Source organism: Aythya ferina, assembly GCF_964211825.1.
Source record: "Aythya ferina genome assembly, chromosome: 3".
Classification (NCBI taxonomy): domain Eukaryota; kingdom Metazoa; phylum Chordata; class Aves; order Anseriformes; family Anatidae; genus Aythya; species Aythya ferina.
In genome coordinates this window covers 16334382-16359603 of record NC_140298.1, presented here as the reverse complement: position 1 = coordinate 16359603, position 25222 = coordinate 16334382, and the positions used below count along the sequence as shown (strand labels likewise).

The 25222-nt window shown below is 34.9% G+C and overlaps 1 protein-coding gene across 3 annotated transcripts in view; it reads left to right on the top strand.

Moving 5' to 3' along the window:
- Positions 1-24695, top strand: part of PPP1R21 (protein phosphatase 1 regulatory subunit 21) — a 28231-nt gene extending 3536 nt beyond the window's left edge. For all 3 annotated transcript variants that reach the window (XM_084514146.1, XM_084514147.1, XM_084514148.1), the window contains 19 exons: positions 158-259; positions 943-1107; positions 1208-1266; positions 3645-3739; positions 5748-5800; positions 7595-7744; positions 10770-10871; positions 10947-11035; positions 11682-11818; positions 12375-12467; positions 14042-14169; positions 14515-14667; positions 15356-15448; positions 16155-16388; positions 17900-17935; positions 19153-19269; positions 20126-20224; positions 21671-21799; positions 23523-24695. In XM_084514146.1, the coding sequence (XP_084370272.1) occupies positions 158-259; positions 943-1107; positions 1208-1266; positions 3645-3739; positions 5748-5800; positions 7595-7744; positions 10770-10871; positions 10947-11035; positions 11682-11818; positions 12375-12467; positions 14042-14169; positions 14515-14667; positions 15356-15448; positions 16155-16388; positions 17900-17935; positions 19153-19269; positions 20126-20224; positions 21671-21799; positions 23523-23552 (2064 nt within the window). In that variant the 3' untranslated portion in view covers positions 23553-24695. The remainder of the gene's footprint in view (positions 1-157; positions 260-942; positions 1108-1207; positions 1267-3644; positions 3740-5747; positions 5801-7594; positions 7745-10769; positions 10872-10946; positions 11036-11681; positions 11819-12374; positions 12468-14041; positions 14170-14514; positions 14668-15355; positions 15449-16154; positions 16389-17899; positions 17936-19152; positions 19270-20125; positions 20225-21670; positions 21800-23522) is intronic.
- The last annotated feature ends 527 nt before the right edge of the window (positions 24696-25222 follow it).

Genomic DNA, 25222 nt, shown 5'->3' with positions numbered 1-25222 from the left:
TGTATCTTTAGATATTTCAGTTTAAGATACATTTTAACATGCCTCTACTGGGAATTGGTGATCAGGAAGTGTTTTCATACACTTGGGGTTGGGTTTTAGGATACCCCCGCACGCTGGGGGATAATGCATGTAGCTGCTTTTTTTTTTTCTTTGTTAGAAAAGTGCAGAATCTTCATCTCAGTTGAGTCAAGAGCAGAAAAGCGTCTTCAATGAAGATCTTCAGAAAAAGATAGAAGAGAATGAACGATTGCATATACTTGTGAGTAAAAGCTTTTAGTCGTTTTTTGCTACTTGAGAAAACTAGTTGGACAGAGTAAGATGAAGAAAATGCACCTGAATACTAGTGGGTTTAGAGGTTTAATTACATGCAGAATAGCAGATTAGATCAGCCAGTATCGTATACAAGTATGTTCACCTGCAAAATGAGAAAGTATCCTGACTTCAGATTCTTATGACCGTGTATTAAATATATTATATTTTACACATTTTTCTCACTTAAGAACTTAGCTTTTTGTCACAGCTAATCCACTGAAATTAGTCATGCTTGGTATTGTATTGTAAGCTTTTTAGTTCACTAACCGTTTCAGAGTTGCTTTAAAGTTTAAAATGTTTTCTGCAAATTGCCGTAATCAAGTCAAGAACATACTTCACTTTGATTTGGAAAGCTTCAACAAAAAGCCTTGTGGTTCATGTTTAATTTCCCCAAATTACACCATTAATATTTTAAGTATTTGATATTACAGGTCTCTAATAAACACAGAGTACTTTGTTTCTGAAACTCCTTTTTTTCTGTAAATAACAGTATAAAGTTTCTGCTTGTCTGAGAATTAGTATGTATGTGTTTTGAACCTTGACTGGCTAATTACATTAGTGTAATTCATAGGACTAGGTTCTGTAGTAAAATGAAACGTTTTTAATATGAGATTGCTTTTCTTATTTTAGTTCTTTGAAGCAGACGAGCAGCACAAACGCTTAGAAGCAGAGCTAAGAACTAGACTTGAAGTTTTGGAAACCGATGCTGCCCAGCATCAGGCTGTGGTGGACAGTTTAACAAGGAAATATACCGATACTATAGAAAAGCTGCAGAATGATAAAGCTAAATTGGAAGTAAGGAGCTTTTCTGTTACTTGACAAGCTTAAAAAGTTTTGAAATTAAATGTTTTCCTGTGTCAGTATTTACATTGTGAGATTATCTTCTTGCATAAAGATCAAGTCTCAGACACTAGAAAGAGAAGCTAAGGACTGTAGGCTTCGAACCGAAGAATGGTAAGTGTTTTAATTTACTATAATGAAATTTTGCTTTAAAGAAATGACTGCTGGATTACTTTTAAAGAGTAATAATGTTTTTTTTTTTAAATTGATAAAACTCAAAATATGGGGCAATAGCACATTAACATCAGCATCATGTAGGTCTGACCCATTTTCTTCTGCTGAGTATGTAACTAGACAATCTGTTCCAGAGTCAGCACTTACAAAGAGCAGTTTTATCTGCCAAGCTATTTTAGGTAGCCGTGAAGCTGATGAATGATTTGAAAAATTTCTTTGTCATGGAACATCATAAAATGTAAAGAAATCACTCAACTCTACGGAACAGAGTTAGCAAAAATGTCAGGTGAGGTGGGGGTAGGGCAAGGAGTGGATTGGATGGGACTTAGTGAAGTTATGTCAAGACAACCAACTGAAGTTTCAAGAATCCTCTCTCCACCTCCCCCAATGCCTTTTCAGCAATAGCTTTTGCTACTGGTATTTGTAGATAAAACACTCAGCTAGAATATTTGAAGCTTTTTGCTCAAGGATTCCATTGTTAGTTGTGGAATACTTTCTTTGTTTTGAAGACAAGTTGTAGAAAACTGAAGAAGCTGAGGACCGTGGGCCAAATCAAGTTAAGGTGTACTTCTCTGAAGTTCTTTAAGGTGCTTTTTTTTTAAAAAAAATTGCAGTACAGATCTTTGATGTTAAGGATAAATGCACAATAAATGGTCAGATGAAAAGTTCCTTCTTTCAAATGGTAATCTTGAAAAATACTTGAATTCATTAACTCGACTCTAATAAGGATCAGAATTTCACTGAGAATGTGACTTGTAAAGGAGGGTAAAAGCTATGTTTTGCTGTTACTTGCTTTTTTGTGGTGTTTAAGAAAATGTAGTCTTAATCTGCTGCTATTTAGTTTAAAGCACATCTGTCATGTTCTATGATGACTGCAAAATTACTGTCATTGTAAGAAAGTGTCCCTACCATTTAAGAAGGGAGGCTTTTTAAAAACAAAGCCTGACACTTACGGATTTTTGATGTTTAAAATTAAGATATAATGAACGCTAGACAGAAGATGTCTTTATGAAAGTACTGTTCTTCTGTTTTCCCAAGCTTTTTGGCAGAAGGGATCCATTTGCCTTTTAAATCCAAGCTTTATTCTAGAAAGTAAGGGTTGGACTAGATGTTCTTAGAGGTCTTTTCCAACTTGAATGATTCTGTGAAGGGCATACAAGACTTGACAGCAAGCATGCCTTGAAAATATAAATAGAACGTAAAACAAAATATATCAAATTATTATCCATTCCTTTATAGTACTAAAGGGAAAAAGTACGTACTGCAACTTATCTTGAGTTTTTCTATCATGCTCTATTCTACTGCACTTTATGCTGTACAGTTTATGCGATTTTGTGGCTGCTCTTGAAGAAAAATCTTCATTTGTGTGTGTGAGCTACTTATTGGGCAGTTACTTAATATCATACTTGTCTATTTGGATTTTTCTTCCCTGTCAGTCCTGATTAAATTCCATGTATTTGAATGCTTTTTTTTAAGAGGAAAAAATAAAGAGCTATCACTTTGACACCTTCCTCCCACCCTCCAGTATGTGTGCAGGAGTTCTAGATGTCAAACTAGAAACAAAACAGTGAAGATTTTGAGGGCTACAGTTGGGTAAGGTGTGAAATTTGGTCTGAAAATCAATAAGCAGTATAAATTAAAAAAAAAAAAAAAGTGCTGGAATATTTTACTACTACTACCTTTAATATGCAGATGAACAGTAATAATTCAGATTCACATCTGTGTATGTAATCAGATGTAAGTGAAGCACATCAAAATAAAAATAACTTAAGAATGCATCAGAAACAACTGCCAAACCTTGTGTGAACAGGTGGTATCATAACAATGCTTAAATACAGGACTTTGAATGGTTTTTGAGATGTTTCTAGTTATGATGTGACAGCTTACTGAATTATCAGCAACTCGGTACGAAACACCATATAAAGTAACTAGCATAAAGGCCCTCTTGCATTTCCATTCAAATTCCAGTAGAAAAGAATACTTTTCTTACAGCTCATGCTCTAAATATCGAACTGGAAAATGATGTAAAAAATAAAGAAAATTGAGTTTGGAAACCAGTTTGAGTTTGAACTAATTGAGAATGGAACTTAAGATTTACAACATTTTCTTGCATCTTTCAATGCATTTGTTAGTGACTAAAATACGTTGTTGTAGTTTAAATATGACACAGGAGAAAGAAGACAGACTAGGATTCATCCTAACATCTAGCAAGACAGATACCTGTACACTCAAGGATTGTTTAGGGTGAGCTAAGGTGATGGTGATACAGATCAAATTTCAAAGGTTTACATTGAATGTGTGCTTTCTTGTTTATTTAGTCAGCAACAGTTAAAGAATCTTCAAGCAGCTTTGGGCAGTAGACTGGAAGAATCTCTATGCATAATCAGTGAAAAAGTACCTTTTAATGACACAAGTACGTATTGCCTTGTCTGGATTTTTTTTAGTCCTCTTGTTTAATTTTATAATTTTAGGTACCCATATGAAGGAAATACTCTTTAAGAATTAAAGTGCCTTAGATGTAAGAAATGTTGGACATCTAAGCAGATACCTGGAGCTAAATGTAATATATATTCATGTTGCTAGTCACATTTTGTTTAGTGATCTTAAATATATAAAATAGCAGGTTTTATGTATATATGAAGTGAAAATAAAAACTTTAAAAAGCATTTGAGTAACTTAACACTTGTCTTACTTAGTGTTGACAGAATATTGTGAAAGACGAGGAAACACTGTCACCTTACCAGTTTCTCCACAAAGCTGCATTTAGGTACTCATCTCAAAGAATGATATTTTTGTCAGGGTAAATTTAAGAGTTACAATAAGTTGGGAATACACTAATGGCTGCAGTAACACTGACTCCATGAGGCAATGCATAAATAATGTTGTGTACTTAGTGGAAAGTCTGTGAGTATGTCGCATCTCTGGTCAGAGAACACCTAGACTACAACTTATCTTGGACTTATCTCTTCAGGAAAAATCAACTTTGATTTTGGGACAGGGACTCTAACCTGAAGGAGTGCTTTGGTACCAGAATCAGTCAGTATATGCAAGATCTGTGCTGTTTTTGAATAGATTCAGTATGAGGTTGTACTTGGGTAGGCAGTGTGTACTATTCTAGCAGTAATCTTAATGGCTTACATTCTCTAAAAGCTGATCTGGCTGGTTGCTACAGGGGTGAGCCATCCTGGTTCTCCACTGGGTTGGCAGTACAGCGAGTCTTGGCTTGAAAAAAACAGATCTCCTTAGGGAATGTTGACCCTTATACAGCATATCATGCTTAGTTAGCAGTGCTTTGAGTTGATAATCCTCTTTATTTCCCTCCTTGCCTCTTACAAATAAAGATCTTTGCCTGCTGTCTGTTTCTTGCATATACTTCTCTGGCTGATATCTACAGGTGGTTATACTTGTAGCGAGAACTTCACACGAAATTTCTCAGCTCGCTCAACTGCCATGATCATGTAGTACACTTTTGCTTGTGTAGAAAACAGTGCAGAAGTGGAAAGCTCTTTAGTGACAGAAGAATGAGAGAAAGTCAGGAAATATTTGTCTACTATGGATTCTAAATATCTTGCTCTTGGCTCTGTAGTTGGTTTTAAATGTTAACTAGTAGCTGGCTTCAGTTTCAGCAACAAATTGTTGATTATCAAGTGTGATTTCAAGAACAAGAAGATAAAGATGAACTTTATTAATCCCTTCCTTAAAGGTAGTCGCATTCAGTAATTTCAAACGGTGATCTTACTCATAAAAAGTTGTACTTTTTATGACAACTTAAATAGCGGTGCTTATTGCACTTGATTGAGAATGGACATGTTCCTTTTTAAATACTTACGACTTTGTAAGCTGTTCTCTGGGTACAAATATACATCTACCTCTTTGGAAAAAAAAGTGATCCAATTTTTATCTCAATAATTGTCCTAGGTGCTCTGTAACTGAAACAAAGGCTGAAATATATGGGGAGTAGAGCTTATTCTAAACTATCAACAAATTGTGTACATAGAGGAGCTCTTTAAAGAAAGAATAAATTGATCTTGCTTGACAGTTGCTGGGATGTAACTGAAATGTCAAATTAGCTTTGGATTCTATAAGGATTTTTAAGGCTTTTCACTAATGTAGTGAAGAATATTGTTCTTCTGGGCAAGAAGATTCTATTGTTTGCTATCAAATTTAGAGTGTTCAGATAGTTGAATTTGATTTATAATCTGAGGCAAGTATAGGCAGACTCTGTTTAGTCATAGTAATGGCTCTTAAGTGAGGATGGTTAGTCCAACCTCATTGAGTCCATTGTTCTCATGTTTTTAGCTATTTACTCGTGTAAACTGTAATATTACTGCAGTGAGTTTTTCATTTGGATCACTGTATATCAGTAATTTTTTTAATAAAATATGATTTAATATGTATGCATCTCAATTTTTGTTCTGTAGGATCAAATCGGTATAATGCTCTGAACATACCATTGCACAATAGAAGATATCAGGTAAGTACTTTTTGACTTCATAGGTAAAGAAGTAACTTTCTACTCAGATACCGAATGAAAACAGTTGTTTAAGCAACCCAAAATGGCAGAAGATAGACTACCTTCCTTATTATTGTGGTACTTCAAGAAAATTTCTGTCCACAAAGCCTCTGCACTTCTTAAAGACAGTCTGTACTCTTATATGGAATAAGTCATCTGCTTATCTTGCTTTGACCTAGAGCTAGTCTATTGAGTCCCAGTTGGTGATTGCTAAGTATTAATAAAGTGACATCTTTATAGAAAGAATGGCAAAAATGCCAATATAACTCTTATTAAAGATAAACACTTGAAATACTGTTTTACTGTGTCAACCTGTCAACCTGTTCAGGTTAGAACCTGAAAATTTCATTTTAAAAGTTTAAATCTACCTTAGTTTAGAAGATTTAATCTTTTTTAAAAAAAGGTAGCTTTGGTATCTTTAGTTCCCCTCAAATTCAGCTTCTTTGGTCATATCACTGGAGCTCCGAAAAATGTTTTCATTTGTAAGTTTTATGTTGCTGTATACTAGGTAAATTACTACTATTTATAATATGTTGTAATCATTTGAAAGAATAAATATTGTAATTTTGAGAACTTGAGTTCACTCCCGTTTTATGGGATATTTCTGACCAAAACATACGTTATATGTCTCTTGTGAGAGCTGATGACCTGGTGTCCAATTTTGTGATGGAAATCTTAATTTGGCCTGTTGCTGAGTAATAGAAAAAAATCAGAATAACTTCATGCATAGTTTAGCCCTTTACTGTTGCCTGGTAGCATTCTGTCAGCCAGCTTCACACTTCAAGATCTGCAGTCTTGAAAATGTTCCAGGACAGATTTTTATGACTGGCTCTGCCAGTGGAGGCAAAATGCTGCTGTATTAACACAAGCTGCAACGTAAAGGACAGCAAAACAGTAGTATTGTCTGTGTTCCTTTCTTGCATAGATAACTAAGATACACAAACTGAGTATAATGACTATTAATTATTTGTGGCTATCCCTGATCCACAATTGAGATTCACTTCATTTGACATTTCATTGCACTACTACCAATGTCTCTGAAGGATAACTCATCCTTGGCTGAAATGTCACTTCACCCTTATTCTGTACTCCATATTCACAACAGAATAAGGTTTTCTTCTCCATTGCCTTTGCATTTTCAAAATGCTCCATTTTTGATTTGTTTCTTGGATATCCCCCAATTGCACTGAAACTAAAGAACACCCTGATATGCAAGCAACAGCTCAGTTCTGTACAGGTGGGAGAATTGCATTGCTGATTATAGAAGCAGATATCTTTTATTCTTGGAGAGAGCCCCAGAATAAAATACTTTTTTTTTTTTTTTTTTTTAGTACTTAATTTTCCTTACAAATAGTTGTCACAAATTTCTTGCTTTCATCATGCTGAAAGAACTGAGCTGTGGTCAGCTATCAGTCTATTGATCTTGAAGTATTTATTTCAAAGATTGCTTGCGTAGTTGTAACAACCTCTTCAGTGTTCTTGTGGCCTGTAGTTTGAGAAATACAGCAAAAGCAAGCATCATCTGTTGTATGGAATAAAACACTTCAATGAACAAAAACATGCATTTCTGAGTGGAATTGTAGTTTATTAATTCATTTTTAAAGTTTATAGGTAGATAATTGCTGTTGTGTGTCTTATGCTGATCTAGTGGCAGGAAAGAAGTCAACATTTTTTTCTTGTGTCTAACCACCGAATATTTTGCACATTTAAATGGGAACGTGTCAAATGCAATCACTTTTATAACTGTCTTTACAGCTCAAGCTACGAGACCTTGCTGGCCAGGCACTATCTTTTGTTCAAGAGCTTGTAACAGCTCTTTTGAACTTTCATACGTACACTGAGCAGAAGGTCCAGATCTTTCCCATTGATTCGGCAACAGACACTATATCACCATTAAATCAGAAGGTAAAGCTTACTGATTTCAGCTGTAAGTATGTTCAGTTGTTTAGACCTTATTGAGTGAATAATCTTAGTGGTGGAAAGTTCTGCCTCCTTTACCGAATGCTGTAAATGTGTTTGAGAGCTTTTCCTGCATCAGAGGTCTTTTCTGTTGGGTGAATTGTCAGAATATGGGGAAAGGGATAGTTGCAGAGACTCCTTTTCCCCTGTGCCTTTGTTAAAAGAGAAGTATGATAGGCAAATCAAAATCTTGCTTTTTAAATGCCAAATTAAAGTGTATTTGTTAGTTAATATAAAAATGCACTGTGTAGCATGGGAGATAAGAAGACAGAAGGTCTTGTGTTTGAACTGTGTAACTATGATGTGAAATAAACGGCATGTAAATTAGGTTTACCAAGGTGAGAACTTTGACTCTGCTTGTCAGACATCAACTGTATAATCTGATTTTGGGCTATTTATGTAAAGACCCCTCCTGTAAGTGTTGTGAAGCTTGACATCTGATGAAAAGCATGTTGAAATTATAGAGAAATGTGACCTGTCTCTACTTATGTAACTCTATGGGAAGATTTTTTTTTTTTTACTTTAGGGTGTCATTCGGAGTTCTCAAGTTGCACCTTTTGAGTTTTTCCTTCTATGCCATGAAACATAGAAGATAATACTGCACACAAGTGTTTGTGCAGGAAGTCCATATATGGGTGCTATGGAATAAAAATTGCTTTAGCATCTGACTTGTTGACTTTATAGTGTCAGTGGACAAACATGCTTTAAAGTTGATAGTTAAATGACCTAGTATTTTGCGGTTCAGACGAAAATCTCAATTTACTGGTTTGCATGGCTCAGAGTTAATTTAGAGATGGATGTAATTTTTTGTTCATCAAACGGCTGTGTAGTACGTATATAAGCAATGTTAACTGTCACAAAACATTTCTGTTCTTGGGAGGACATCCATCTATCTCTTTGGAGTCAAAAAATACGCTTACGTGGGTGTTCTGGAGAAATCTTGTTACATTTACCTTCTCAGTCCTTTCACCTATTTAAATCAAGAATTAATTTTTTTGGAGGCTCAGCATAGCTCTTTGTTTGAAAACAGTGTTTTCCTGCTCCTGCCACAGCAACACTCAAAATGGCATATCCTTCTTGTGAAGGCCATGTAGTCTTATCTTCCAAGTTCTCTGGGGTAGGAACTGTCTCTGTGTGGCCTAACACGGTGATTGGATTCTATAAACACTATTGCAGTTTACAGTAGGCAAATAAAATCAGGTCTCACAGACATCACTTCTCACGCATGTTTTCTCTTAATGTCCTAACTAACAGTTCTTTGTTTTTCAGCAAAGTGCTTTCACACAGCTGAAACCTGCAACTTAATCAGAACTGTAATTTGATTCTTCTTTGCTGATGATGGATTCAGTTCAGGCTTTGTTTGTTGTCATAATTGTTTTCTTGCAGCCTGCCTCTGTTCCTGTATATTTATGACCTAAATGTTTCAGTGCATCCTACCTTACAGCTTTTGCTGTGATTTTTTTTCCAGCAGCAAAATGTCTTTTTTGCACTTCTTGAAGCTGCTGTTGCTCCTATATCTTTGAGTAACTTATCTGTTTGGCCGATATTCTCAGTGTGATCTTAGCTCTTCCACTGAGTGTTTCAAAAACCTCCCCGTAATGCAGTAGAGAAAATGAGACAAGTGTCATGTAGTGGCTTAGCACACTTGTGCTGATTTATTTTTCCCCAACTCCAGGTCTTGTCTGGCGCTTTCAAGCTCTTTTCCCCACCAAACACTCAAAGTAGATGTGGACAGTTCTCTTCCAGGTTCAAGTATTTGTTTTCTCTTTAAGTATTGGATTGCTGGGTTCTACTGGGGCTTCAGCATCGTGCCAGATAACTCCAGTCCTCTCTCTTGCAACAAGGCAGGAGCATTCTGCATGTGGCTCTTCCTCCTTAGATTTAGGAATTCTCCTTAATTCCATCCAGACATATGCATGTATGAATGAGAGCTTCGCATCTCTCTTCTTGTTAACACTGTGTTACTGCAGCATAATAATAGTAAAAAATAATAATAATAAAGTTTCTTGTACCCTATTTGCCTGGGATCTGTAGCTACTACTGTAGTATAAATAATCAAAGGTGAAGGTATCTTTTGTGGGATAAATTTAAAAAAACAGTATCACTTTTTGATATGTCAATTGCCTATGTCAATCTGTGGAAAAAGTTTCTGTAATTCTGTGGTGTTTATAGTCACATTTATAAATTTTAACAGTACCACCAGTGTTCATTTTGAAGAGTTTAAGAGTAAATACCTTTGTTTCCAGGCATATTTTTTTAAAAAAGGAGAAATTAGCCATAAAATTAATATAAGTAATTTTTAGGAAAGTCAGGCAGTTCTATGACACCCATGTTTCAAATTTTCTCTAACCTGATACAGTTCCTGAAAGCAGCAGTTCTCCCTTTGCTTAGTTATTCCTCCATCCTTCATACTTTGTATTGACAAAAGTGTACTTTTCCCCATGTGGCAAACTGGACTGTGAACAGATAAAAAAATAAAATATGTTTCTCTTGCTGTCAGTTTTAACTCAGTTTAGTTCTTCAATACTTTGCACAGCATGTTCAAATAAATGCTTGTGCACAGAATGAGGGCTGACAGGTGAACAGCTGGGAGGAAGGCAGGACAGTTTGTTTTGATGGCTTAATGGGTGCATGGATCTAGCCTTAATTTGATAATGAAACAAATAACGAAAGTGTTTATAGCCAAAAAAGCAGGAGTTTGGTGTGCTGTGCATGGCAGTTAAAGGGAGATATAGGACACAGTGGCAAAGTTTTGCCTGGATTTCCATTATAGTTTTCACTATTTCTCACTTTCCCTCAAGGTATGTGTTTGTGTGCCCTGTAAGAAGAGGGGGCTGTACACTTGACTGTTTTGTTAATGATGTCTTGGGGATCATTTCAAGTTACAGGTACTTTGCAAAGTGTAAATTGTTATCTTAAAATAGTTTGAGAGCCTTCACCAAGCACCATTTTAAAATCTCTCTGTGCTTAGTTCTCACAGTATCTTCATGAAAATGCTTTGTATGTTCGCCCTCTGGAGGAAGGAATGCTTCACTTGTTTGAGAGTATTACTGAAGATACTGTGACAGTCCTGGTAAGATTTATGATTTTCATCACTGAAAAAGATCTTTACAGAGCAAAAATACCTACTTGTTATCTTTCTTTCTAGGAAACAGCTGTGAAATTGAAGGCCTTCTCAGAACACTTAGCTTCATACTTATGCTTTTTAAGAAAGATTCTTCCTTATCAGTTAAAAAGGTACTTTTGATTTAATAGATCAAAATAAAAGGTCACTGTGTCAGATTTGCAGCATTGGTAGCATCTACAACTCAATATTAAGTCAGTCCTTAATGCACCTTGGATTTAAAATCAGAACTTTTTTTTTGCCTGCTGTTTTTTGAGCCTTTAGATTATGTTTTTTTTCAGCTGTGCATTAGACCTAAAACCATATATCTTCAAATTTTTATTCCTTCACAGGTGAAGCTTTAATGTTTCTTAATCATGTTTTTCAGTAGCACTGATACTATTCAGACGTTATACACTGAAGCTGTTAATTTTTTGAGCCTGTCTGAAGATTATTTGTCATGCAGCAATTAGAGTAATTTAGTAGAAATTGGTGAGATGCACATTCCTTATGCAGTGAAAATATTTGTTCAAAAGGAAGGTGAATTATCAGTGCAAAGGAATATTTAAAAAGAGGTTTGGGTTAAGGAATAAAAAGTTTTTTTTATGCTTTCTTTGTACCTTTAGTAAGTTCCTCTGATAAGTTAACCTTTCTAATATAAATTCCCAGTTTATTGTTACTTTGGATTGGGGATGTAGAGAGTACTAGCTATCTACCCCCAAAAATACCGTTTTTTTTTTAACATACTCATTTTTTTTTTTTAAATTCATATATTCCTAGTTTGGAAGAAGAGTGTGAGTCTTCTCTTTGCACAGCTGCTTTAAGAGCTAGAAATATGGAACTACACAGAGACATGAAGAGGTTGACTGCGGTCTTTGAGAAGTTACACACATATATTAGTCTTCTTGCTTTACCAAGTAAGTGCCAGTTTTGGCTCACTTGCATTGAGGCTGGGAGGTATTAGTATTCCTTTTGGGCCAGTTTTTTTAAGTAACACTTCCTTGATACAGGAAAAATGTGATTGTGGCTACTCTTTAGGTACAGTCTAAACTATGGGGTAAATGAGTTCTGCAGAATGCTGTGTCATATTGAACCCTCTTTTATCCTGGCTGTGAGTGTGCACTGTTTCTTTAATGCTCAGCACTCTTCCATCTGGATAGACATGGACACAATGTAGGCCTTAAATTACACTATAATCCCATGTACAACATTTTAGTTGCAGTTCATTGTAGAGGAGAAGAAACAACTGTAGGTTTTTTATCATACTATCGACACTAAGTCATTTGTTGTCTCTTAATCATGAATTCGTTAATAAACTTTATTTTATATAGTGTATGTATATGTTTAATATTAAAGGAAGAGGTAACTCAAGCAAATATGCTTTCAGTAGTTGAAAGTTAGGTGACTTTCAAAGATATTTTTTCATTGGTGACTGAATGCTAAGGTTTTTTCCCTTTTGACATGGTACTTTAGGTACAAAACCAGAAGGACTACTTCGAACAAATTACAACTCGGTGTTTACAAGCATTGCAGCAAGTCTTCGTGGGTCTCATGACATTTTAAAAGGTGAGACTGCAGAAGTAGTGGTTGTTTCCAGCTTTGCTTCTTTGTTGATTCCTTACAATTTTTAGGTTGCTTACTTTTTTTTTTTTAACATGACTGTATAACCAAAGTTTATGAAGAAGACAGTTTCAAAATTAAAGCAAAATTTCCTGCTTGTAAATGCAAACCTTTTTTATCAAAAGGTTGTGGATATATTGGATTAGTGGAGTACTCTTCGGTTGCTGGATTTTTAGTGGAGTGCTCTTTGGTTAATACTCAGGGAGTTTTAAAACATCTGTTTAGTCCATACAAGTCAATATATCCAATAGCCTCTGTACTACGTAGCTGTTTGTAGGGAGAGTAATTAGTATAGTTGAATTGTTTTGATACCAGTCAGCTGCATAAATACTAATGTCTTAATTTAAACAAAATGTATGTTTTTGTTCAATTAGCAATAATGTCAATAGCACTGACCCATTTTACAGGGTCCTGTTTTAAAAAAAATTTGATGGTAGAGATTTGTAGACTTCAGACTTGCAGAGACCTCAAACAACATGAGGTACTACTATGCCAGAGAGTATTGTAGCATTGATAAGTTTATTGATACATACTCTTGGTATAGTTGCTGTAATGTAATCTCAGTACAACTTCTTAAAAATAAAGAGGACAGAAAAAGTACTGAAGAAAGTTTTTAGAACTCATTAGTTAGCAACAGAGATGTGTGTAATGTCTCATGCTTACATACTCGACAATCTTGATCTGTAGTTTCTCTTTACCCTCCCTTTATAACTCAAACAGTTCTCCAATTGCTTAACCTTGCCTCAAGCTAAAATTTCTGGTGGTGATGACCTGGGATTTCTCCCTTTTGTAGCAAAAGTACTTGATTGTAAAATAGCTGTGAAATGTCTACTTGTGAAATGCCTGTTAATTTTCACAACACCATGATTAAGAACATCTGTTTTACATGATAAATACTTGATTTTTTAATTTTGATATTGTTTAAATGTATTAGCATATGGAAGCTAATATTTCCTCGTAAATTACCTTCAAAAAATGTGTAGTGGATTTCTTTTTGTTTTTCTCTCTCAGAAGACTAGTCTATTGATTTTACCTGAAAGAACTTCAGATTATAGAAAGCGATTTTCTGAATTTTTAGTAGACTTTTAGGTTTGCTCTGACAGAATTAAAATACCATACCCTTCTAAGTCACATAAGCTTAAGGCTCAGATACTGAACATTAATAATAATTATATCTTTAGTGTCCTGATGTAAATATGTAGAAGTGGGAAGTATAATTTTGAAATCAAATGCTAGGTTCAGTGGGAGTTTGGCTCCCCTGTACAGCTATGATTTTTGGGATGCAAAACATAAATATACCCTTTTATTCTGCCTGCCGTAACAGTAATAACTGTTCTTTCTGACCTTAAACAGTTGTGTAAGGCAGTCTACTGAACAACTAGAAGCATCCAGACTAAACACTTGTACAACTCACTTAAAGAGGAGAGAATTGTTCAAAACCCAAGGTCATTAGCTGAATTTGGAGATGGTAGCTTGAATAGACAAAAACAAAATTTATGTAAGTGTTTTTCTTTTTCTAGACATTTCCAAGCACTACAGTCAGAAAGCTACATTAGAACAAGAGGTTCCCACTGTCACGCAGAAACTCATAACTACAAATGACTGTATTTTGTCCTCTGTTGTGTCTTTAACAAATGGAATGGGCAAGGTAATGTAAATTTTTGTCTTAATATAATGCCATAACTTGAGTGTTTTTTTAATAAAAAAAATTATTTGAGAAATCTAGGTGTATCTCTGATACTATTAACTATATGGTACAGGCTTAATGAAAGGTACTTTCAGGACATATGTTTAGAAACGATGTGTAATAAGAGTAGATATTGTAAAGAGGATGTTTAGTAAGGTCCAAGCTACGTAAAGGAGCCTGTAGCTTCTTTAAGTTTCTTCTTGTGAAGTTCAGTTTCACTAAATGCTCATCTTTCTCTTGAATGAGTTACTGCTCTAAGTCACTGTATTCAACTTAATTCAAAAAGTGACTTCTCTTTATGTTTAGATTGCCTCGTTCTTTAGCAACAACTTGGATCATTTCACTGCTTCGTTAAGCTATGGCCCAAAAGGAGGAACAGAGTTCATCAGCCCTCTTTCAGCCGAGTGTATGCTGCAGTACAAGAAAAAGGCAGTTGCTTACATGAAGTCTTTGAAGAAGGTTTGTTCAGTTAGCATGTTTGCACAGAGAAAGCATAATTTAGTTGCTATTCTAGACCATTGGTTTCCAGCATTTGGAATGGATTTCTCTCAAGGAGGGTTTTTGGCTGAGGAGAATGGGATCCATACAGCAGTAATGCTATTGAAGTGATTAGATCGTAGTTGCTCTCAAAATTGACAGTATGTGTTGATTCTGCTGTTAACCAGTTCCAAAAATATCTGCACTAAGACTCTGAGACCAATAACTACTTATTTAAACTTCCTCCCATGTTCACCAAGAATATGGTGTGAGTGACATCATTTTTATACTTGCATTCACTGGAGACAGATCTCCCCGCTGTTCCCTTTAAAGTTAAAAAAAAAAAAAAAAAAAAAAAAAAAGTTACGATGTATTTCACGGTGATTTATTGAGAACCCTTATGTTGTGATATCTAAGTGGACTTCAGATACATTTGATCACTAAGTTGCACACAAGTAAAAGGTGCCCAGAGAACTTTGTATGCATTTTTGGGGAGAGAAGGCAATGGTTTTCTTTGAGTTTGAACCATGGAACCATTTTTTCTACTGTCTGGTATAAATATTTAGAACATATTTTTCTTCCCTCCAGTGAAGTAAGAAGGACAATAAGAAAATAAATGTAGAATACATACTCTGATCTATTGTGAAACATGTTTTCTATCCTTTCACAGCCTTGTGCAGATTCAGTGCCTTATGAAGAGGCTTTAGCCAATCGTAGAGTTCTTCTGAGTTCCACAGAAAGTAGAGAAGGTCTTGCACAACAGGTATTCTGGTATAAATGGTACTGATGTCTAATAATAAATGTAAAGGAAAGTAGTACTGAATAGTCTACCTATGTTTGTATGTGGTTGTTTGTACATAAAGGCACATACTGAGTCATAAAGTAACTACAGATGTCTTACTTATTTTTTTTAGAGTAAAAGAACAGCTCAAACTGGAATATTCATTTCTAATTTTTTGTACTGTCTTGAGTGTTTTTGAAGTGTGTCTTTCCTTTTCTGAAAGATAAGGCAGAGGGAGACTAAATGGTATTTAAACGGCCTTATACAGTCTGCCCACCTCTTTATGAGTGGGACTTGCTAATTTGAAGTACTGACTAAAACTTCTCTTACTAGCTCAAATGTTCAGGCTGTTCTTGTGTTAGTGTCCTTGAACTTTTGTAAAAGAAAAATACTTGCATTTTTTTTGTAGTGGCCCACGTTCAGAATCTATTATTTGAGATGAGATGTTGAGTAGAAATATGTGGAGTGGAAGGCTATATACTGTTCCATAGCTTTTCTTATTTGGACAAGCTGGGAGGGGTGTTTGTGCATGTCATAGATGATCACAGTTCAACCTACAGAATGCAGCCTACTGCTTTGTTATTCACTAGCTCATTTGTGTTATGATTTGAGATAATTCTCTCTTCAATCAACTTCTGGGCTGTGTTTTTTCTGCGTTGATTAACGTGAACTGTGAACTATCCTAAAGGTCCAGCAGAGTTTAGAGAAAATTGCAAAACTTGAGCAAGAAAAAGAACACTGGATGTTGGAGGCGCAACTAGCTAAAATAAAACTAGAGAAAGAAAACCAAAAACTGAAGAACTCTCTTAGTGGATATTTAGCTGAAACTGCACAAGAACGTTCTGTTTTGCCAAATGTAATTGAACAAAAAGAGGAAACAACAGAAAAGAGTCAGAGGGAACCTATTAAAAGTACTAGTCTGGTAAGTGACTTTTTTCCTTCAATGGGAAAAAAAAAATACATTTTAGTAGTAGTACTGTTTGATCAGTGAAACATTAATAACGGAAGTGGTTTGGTGTTGAAATGCAATCATGCTTGGGTTCATTACATTTCCAATTACATTACATTTGGCTTGCTGATACTTTGTTCAGATTTTGGAATTTCTTGGCTTTTGAGACTTCGGCTATTTAGTATAATAGAGGCATTCTTGTGGTGCTGTACTTCTGTGACTGAGGAGGAAATGATTGGTATTAACATATCCATAATATGTTAAAGCAAACAGAAGTTGGTAACTAGTATTTTTAAAAGAGCTAAAAGACTTACTGTAGGTCCATGTAGTATAACAAAGTTAACTTGAAGTCATTCAAGTTTCCAGTATTCTCTGGATCATGAATTTTACATAACCTGCGTAGGTTCATACAACTTGGGTTCATCGATTGCTTTTGGATATGGCATGAATTCTGTGTTGTTTCCCTGTGTTGGTAAATAGCTTTTTGCTGTTTATTATGAATATTTTAAAAGGATTGCCCTTTCCTCTGAGTTGCTGCTTCTGAAATGGTATTAACAGGGCTGTAATCTGTAAGACATTAAATAATCTGTTAACACAAGCATTCAATAGAATTTGAGGTTTTTTTCCTCACCGCTTTCCTGTTCCAGGATAAAAAACAAACAAACAAACAATGGGTTGTTTTTTGTAGACTCACTTAAGCTGGAAAAGACCTTTCAGATCATCAAGTCCAACCAGTTTTGGAATTACGTGCTTTGATGTAAACTGGCATTTTAAGTTCTTGATCACATATTTTATCCTTGAGGAGTTTGAGGAGATTTTTTTCTAGTCACAGTGCTTGATGTAAATGATAGGTCAGCATAACAAAAATATTGTTCATAGACCTAAATCTATATATAGTCCTATTGGGTCAGGAAGAAATATCTGACTGAGTATGAAAATCGTCTTACGTGAAACTAGTTAATCACATACATCCCGCTGGTAGAGTTCTGTCAGGGCTTTACACTAAGCTGTCAATGAAATTTATTAGTCAAACTGCAAAGAAAGGAATTCATCAGGTACTCAAGAAATCCAAGATAGATTTCCTTTTCCTTTTTTCCTTAGGTTTCCTTTTTCTTGTGTAATTTAGACACCTTAGTGCACTGAAGCATTGCTTTTTCATGTGCATATGATCAAGTAGTTACATAATCAGATAAGCTAGCTGCATCTTGTTGTTTTTATTGCTCTTGCCATGTGTATAGCCTGAGATAAGGGATACTTAATATTTGGAGAATTGGTGTCACCTTTAATTCTGTTCAAGGCATTCCTGTATATTGTGCTTTATTTTATGTTACGTGTGGAAATTCTTAATTTTAATTCTTAATTTCTTAATTCTTAATTTTAATTCTTAATTTTAACTGTTTCAAGATTGTTTTATTAAAGTCCTTTTATGACAGGTACCTATTTCTGCAATCCTCACTTCATATGTATTTTCTTCCATGTTTTAGGTCGGGATGTTGACTATAACTACTGATAATGAGAAGGTAATCTATTTTAAATGTTATCCAATTATATATGGTAAATATTTTAATTTAATTGTTAACCTTATTCCAAAGGTGTAATTAAATATCAAGAATACCATAAAATAATGGCATGAATCACTCAGTCTGTGTACCATATCTTCAAGCTTCTGAAATCATGTATATGTGTTTTTGTTCTGTATAGTCAACTGTAGCTTTTATTTGTGTAAGTGGCCTGGAACAGTATGAGCTGTAGCCTAGGTCTGTTCTCTGTAGTTTCAGTAAGAGTACAGAGATCAATGCTTTCCTTAGGAATCCTAAGTGGATTCCAGGCCTCAATTCTTAATTTCCTGAGAAGGGGCTTAAGCTGGGAGTGGTGTAGAAAAAGTCACTGGCTGTATTTCTGTGTTTTAACAGGCTATCCCAAACCAGAGGTTATACTGAAAGAAATATAGGGCTACCTGTCAGACCAAATGTTAACTCTTCCTTTAGCACTACTATAGCATAACACTTGCCACACCAAGAACTTAAGAGTAAGATTCAGTGCTTTGGCTTTCTGCTATTGCATGGAACTGACATGTATTTTAGTTCCATCTTTTTTTTTTTTTTTTTTTTTTCCTGAAGGAATGATTAAAATGAGGGTGGGAGTCAGGTAATAGCTGATACCAGGTCTTAGAAGCTGCCGCATAGGACTGAACTTGGAGGTATTGAGAAATCATATGAAAGCTGCCCAAGTTATAAACCACCACTTCACCAAAAAAACCAACCACCCTCATGTGTAAATGAACTGGAACGTGCACTGTTCTGAGAGTTTGTGAGCTTCTGAGACTCTGAACTCTGAAACTTAGTTATGTGGAGGAATTTTTCCTTGCTGGGAAAGCCAATAAGTGTTTAGTAGTATGTGTTTTTTTTTTTTTTTTTAAGGTGGTAGAATGAGTTTACTTCTGCAGTGTTTTTGTTTTTTTTTTTAATCTTCATCAGAGACTTGATATGTTAAATCAAGCAAACTTCTTGCATCCTTGGTCATCTTGTTGTCCTTAGAGGAAATATGACACTAAATAGGCATTGTCAGTTGATCTGACCTCTAATTTGTCTGTTGTGGTTTGGGGAACTTAATGCTTTCGGACATATTGAGCATCAGGAGGGAAGGGAAGTCAATAGAGAAGACTCTGTTGTGATGCACTGTGAAGTATTCAGTCTATTAAACTTATATGTGTCTGTTTCAATTTTTGATTTACCAGGCTCCAGATGTTGAGTCTCGGGAAGACTTGATAAAAAAACACTATATGGCAAGGATAGCAGAACTTACATCTCATCTACAGCTTGCTGACAGCAAATCAGTACACTTTCATGCTGAGGTGAGCATACAGGCAGTGTTTGTATTGAAAAATGCTTTTCGAATTTTCCATAAACAAGTGTTAAATATATAGTACATTATATCTGAGAAAAATGTGTTCCTGGAATATGTTTTCGTCTGTGGTATTGTATGCATAACAATGGAGAGTATAGACAGACTTCTTTTATAAAAAAAAAAAAAAGGCTTTTATTAGTGTTTTCTTCGTTGCATTAAGAATTACAATGTGTATCATGTATTGGTCTACTTCTATAAGGTGAAATGGCTGGTATTAGTTACCAGGCTATTTTTGACTTCATCTTAAAATAATGCTGACGTCATTTAAAAGAAATACTTGAGCATATAATGAAGTGATAAAAACAACTCTCCTGAGAAGCTGTACTTAAAATTTAGAATTAACAATGTAATTCAGTCTTTTTAAGTTCCTCTTTTCTTTTCAAATCGTTAAGTAATCCTTGAACATAGTGGCTGTTTTGATTTGTATAATTAACCAAAACATCTTAAAATTAGTTTTTTAATAGTAGATGACATAGTAAACCATCTTTCTATGATACTTGAGTATCAATAGTATGAAGTGACTTGTGTTTTTTATGAAATATTTTCCTAGCAATAATGTGATTAAAAATAAAGTTTAGACAAGTGGTAATATAGTAATTCTGTAAAATGAAACAAAAGTTTAACATTAACTATTAGATTATTTTTGTATTAAAAAAAGTACACAGATTCTGATTAATACCTGAATATATAAGGCTTCCAGAAAAATGGAAACATTCAAAGTATTCAGTTAAAGATGGCACAAGACGATGTTGTAGAACTAAATTTATTCCCTTCTACCCTCCTTATCCTGCTTGAATTGACAGTGTCGAGCACTTGCCAAAAGACTGTCTTTAGCGGAGAAGTCCAAGGAATCACTCACGGAAGAATTGAAACTAGCTAGTCAAAACATCAGTAGATTACAGGCAAGTAAAATATTAAATGACATAATAGATGCATAGTTAATTGTGTGTAAGAGGAAGGTGAAGGAGAAAGACCACCAAGCATGGTCCTGCCTCATCTAGGTCCTTAATGAGACATATAAAAATTAAGGGTATGTAGAGAAAAGAAGTCATACACTTCAAATCCATGTATAAAGTTGAAGTGAAATATCCGTGTAAAGAAAGGTGGTAGTAGCCAAACCTGTGTTTTTAGCACATTTGATATCAAGGCTTTTTTATGAAAATGTGTTTTCTGTATGTCTAAATGCAGAGTTGTATGATGTATTTCAGTGTCTTGTTTTCCTCTGTGAGGGGAGGATTACTTAATGTATGAGCAGTACTTAACATCCATTTTTTCCTCTCCTAGTGTCTTCTACTCCTTACAGTATTAGGTGTGGTACTGGCAAGGTTGACTCCATATTAGTTCATTTAATTTAAACAGGACTAGGAAAATGATGATAGTGCAGTATCCTAGATGAAACATGGAATCTTTAATCCATTCTAGCACCTGTTACTGAAAATCTTAGAAAAGCCTCTGTCATTTTTTGTGGGCGGATACCTTAATATTAAGCAGAGATAATTTTGGGATAATCTTTTAAGAAGTTGTTTTTCACAGTAAGACGATAAACTGTTACAGCAAATTTCTTGGGAACTAGATAAATCCTTTACAACACTAAAAAGAACTCCTAAATTGCAAGCATCCCACCTTGTCCTTCCAGAAGACAGTAGCGGGGTTAAAATTCCTCATGAGGATTAGGGTCTTAGTAGTGAGATTAAGTACATGTATCAGACGCCTACCACATTACCCTTGTTATTGTGTGATTCCTGCTTATAAGATCTTAACTGTGTTTTAACCACTCTTTCACATAGAGTGTGATTCTTTGCCTTCCCATCTTGTCCCTCCTAAAGAGTCTGTATCCATTCATCGCTATTTTCTAGTAATGCACAGTGTCCTTCCATGTTTTTAAGGCCAGAAAGATCGCTCTGCAACTGCACGTGAGTTGCTGATTCCTTCAGCTTCATGAGCTGCATGTGTTCGTGTACAGGCAGTGTTCTAATCCTATAGATTTTACCTGTGTCTTGGTTGGAAGCGAAAATCTAGCTGTTCAGCTTTTACATAAGCTATACAAAGCTGAAAAAAACTTAAAGAAACTAAACAAAATTACAGGGAAAATACCGTGCATAAGGCTTGAGGTGAAAGGAAGTAACTACTGACATTTTTTTGTTGTGTTATTTTTCAATGGTTTAATTGCAATTTATGATTCATTGATGTAATTTCAACGGTTTAAGTGCAATTTGGCCTAATTGCACATATCTAATATCAAAAATGTAGATTACTAAGTGGAGATGGTGACAACTGGCAAAGCAAACATTTTCTAATATTGATGAAAGGCTTCAAATTGTGGACTTCTTCGTTTTTCGTCCTAATAGGATGAATTGATGACAACAAAGAGAAGCTATGAGGATCAGTTAAGTATGATGAGTGACCATCTATGCAGTATGAACGAGACCTTAACTAAACAAAGGGAAGAAATTGATACACTAAAAATGACTAGTAAGGTAAGTTGTCAAGTGTTGACAGTAGACACTGGCTAGTGGAGTTCTGTGGGTTGCATTTGGTGTGCCCGTAGTAATACCCTTTCACAAATAAACAAGCTGTAGTTCTTACTCTTGGCCAACTGGAAAGAAAACTCCAAACCTGGTCATGCATATTTTCAAAAAGAAGATTTTTAGAAACGTACATGTGTGAAAGAGCAGATGCTGTATATCACTGCTTCAAAGCATGCACATTTAAAGTGTATCCTGTGAAAGATCAGCACTTTTTTTTTAATCTGGTGAAAATGAAGCTATTTGCAATTCTATCTAATGATATAGGATGTTTATGATAATGTCCTGTGCTCCTGTCCTGGCAATTGTTTTTTTCTCCTCTGCTTTACTTCCATATTCTAGCTGATCTGTTTTTTTTTTTTTCACGTGGGAGTGAAAAAGTTGCCACCTAAATTCTTCTGTGAACTTCTGAGAAAGTCACACATACATTTCTTTTTTCCAAGCAGGTTTATCCATTTACCAGAAGCAAGTTTTTCTACTTTATGATGAAAAATATAGTAGTCTGCTGTTGAACAGTCAGTGCTTAAACTATGGTATATCCTATCCTGAAAGTTCTAGGAAGAAGTGTATGTTGTGAAGGTCTTTATCCTTCACTTGTTTGGCTGTGAAACAAATAACTCTCTTTAATTGTGGAATGCATGGAAGCAGGTTTCACTGAGGGGTGTGTGTATGAAGATCTATGTTTTGATTCGACACCCCATGACAGTGATTTTTATTTGTAGACTTCCTTCACATTTTCCTTCAGATGTCTGAGAAATTTGGCTTGACAATGTGCTCTTTAAGGTTACTTTCTTTGTATATAAGCTCTTCTTGCTTCTAGAAGGAAGCTTTGTATACTGACCATATTGCTTCATGTTTCTATAAAATGTTTTGTGGAATTTTTAACCTGTCATAATTATAAAACTCGAAGGGGTACTCTGTCTCTAAGGAACTAGAGAACTACTCTCATAACAGTAGACACACTTTTTTGCATTTTGGATGCTATCAAATGTAGAAAACAAATGGCATCACTTTCATTTAAACAGAATTAAACCATTAGAAAAAACAAATGTTATCATAAGGAAATAGGAAAATGGAGAATTGCCAGCAAGTAACTACTGTACAAAATTTAAGCTGCATGTTTGCGTTGTGGAATTGCTGAAAGTCAAATGTAATATGGTTGTCACGTAACAAATCCTTTTCTGAACTAAGAATATTCTGTGTAGACTAAGCTGAAGTCAAATTTGTTTTGGAACAAAATGTTAGGGTGGAGAATCGATTTCATTTGAGGCAATTATCCTATAAAGTTTATACTTGAAGAATTACCGAAGGGCAAATTATGATTTAACTTGCCTTTGGTGTCCTTAAAATGTTAATGGTGCTAATACAACTGAATGTTGTGGGACATAACTCAGATGTCTCATTTACCATAGGTTTCAATTAAAGTAAGGTACTGTTGTACTTGTTTGAAAGCTCTGGTACTCTTTCCCTCTGTTATGCCTGTAAGGACAGAGATTTTTCAGAACAAGCAGTTACAAGCTTCTGTTATTAACACTGATGGACTGTTTATTCTCAGTTTTACTGTGCTTCCTTGCTTGCTGTAGGATAAGATACCAGACCTCAGGTTTTATATGTTGTCTGCATACTATTCTTATCTGAACTATATACTGTATTAACTAGTTTCTTCTTGTTCCAGGGAAACTCTAAAAAGAACAAAAATCGATAGTTCCTGGCTCGTCAACTGTCCGTGGAGGCTGCTGCAGAACAGAATGCAGATACTGAACATTTGTCGTCCAGTTCCTGTTTGTTACAGGAAGCAGGGGTGGTATTTGATCTAGAAAAAAATGGGATTGGTGCTGTAAATGGCTTTAAAATACTTAAAATTTCTAAAAGAACTTCATGTTGTATCTAAACCAGGACACATACACTCTGTGGATAATTTATATAGTAATTACCTTCAGTTTTTACTGTGCACTTTTTAAAACTGGGTTTTAATTTCATGTAATAACTTTGGCTTTTGTATATTTTTTCAGATAGATTATGCATTAACAAATTTGGTATCAGTACAGTAGTTGTCTATTCTTGAGTTACGTTAAACTGTCAACACCTGTACATTCAGTTACTTGTTAATAAGTTTAAAATTTCTTTTTGAGAATTTGGCCATGCAAGCTGTGCAGCTACTGTAAATGTATTCCTGTTCTCAGCCCTTTTGAATTAATTGGAATTGTGGCTTTCTATAAATATTTCTATAAATTCACACAAGCAAATGGGATCATTCTTAATTTAGATTGCAATAGTTGAAACTTTCTGCTTGTATTTGGCACTTTGGGTTTTTTGAAATAAAGAGCACAAATAGCTGAACTGGGATACTTCTATGAAATTGTTTTTAAGCCCTTATTTAGGCATTCTGTTTACATGTATATGTACTGGTTGAAATAGCTGTTTAAAGCTAGAGGACAATGTGATCGTATATTCCTTCACTCTTTTGGGGCAAATTGTGTGTAGAATAGAACAGCTAACTGTGCTCTCTTATAGTAAAGAATATGAATTACTTAGAAAATTGAAACACTGAATTTGGAAAAAGTCTTTCATGGAATTAAATTCTGATGGATTAACTGAGGAGATGCACATGGCTTTTTTTGTGTTTTGGGAAGTGTGAACTTTAGGCCTTTCCTAATTTTTTTCAGTGAGGTCCAATACCACAAGTTTTCATGGCATTGCCTTTTTTTAAAACAGATGCTGTGCTGCTCCACACTTTACACTGATTTTCTGTTTCATAATTTGCATTATGGCACTTGTCCCATAAGGGATCACTCTATCAACTGTGTCGGTGTTATTAATATGCAACAATAAAATCAACTAGAAGAAACAGTGTGACTCTTCTTAATTCTGGTTATACCATAAGCCATATGCCAAAGCAGATAGCTTCAAGTGTTTCAAATAGGGTTGGAAGCTATCTGCTTCCTGCCAGAGTTTTTTTTTTTTTTTTTTTTAAGCTGCCTTCTCTGAGGAATTTGATCTGTCAGTGAAGGTACTAATTTAATTAGGTTTAATTTTATGAATCCAATTGATGAACTTACTGATGCTACTACTTACAGTGCCTACGTTCAGAAAAATACATAAGTAAAAATATGCTTTGAAGATTGTTTCAGGGCTTAATAGAAAGTTAAATATGTTATCCTTAGCTGTTTTTGCAACCAAAACCAGTGTATCACTCTTATTTTCATCAAAGATGCTGAACACAGCATCAGAAAAAAACTACCGCTATCCCAGCCAAAGCCATATAGTATATTGAAAGTTTCAATTTCTAATGCTGCAATGCAAGTTACTATTGAAACTACCCAACTAGCATGTACTTATCTGCTAACTAATTAGTTCTGAATCAGCTTCTGAATA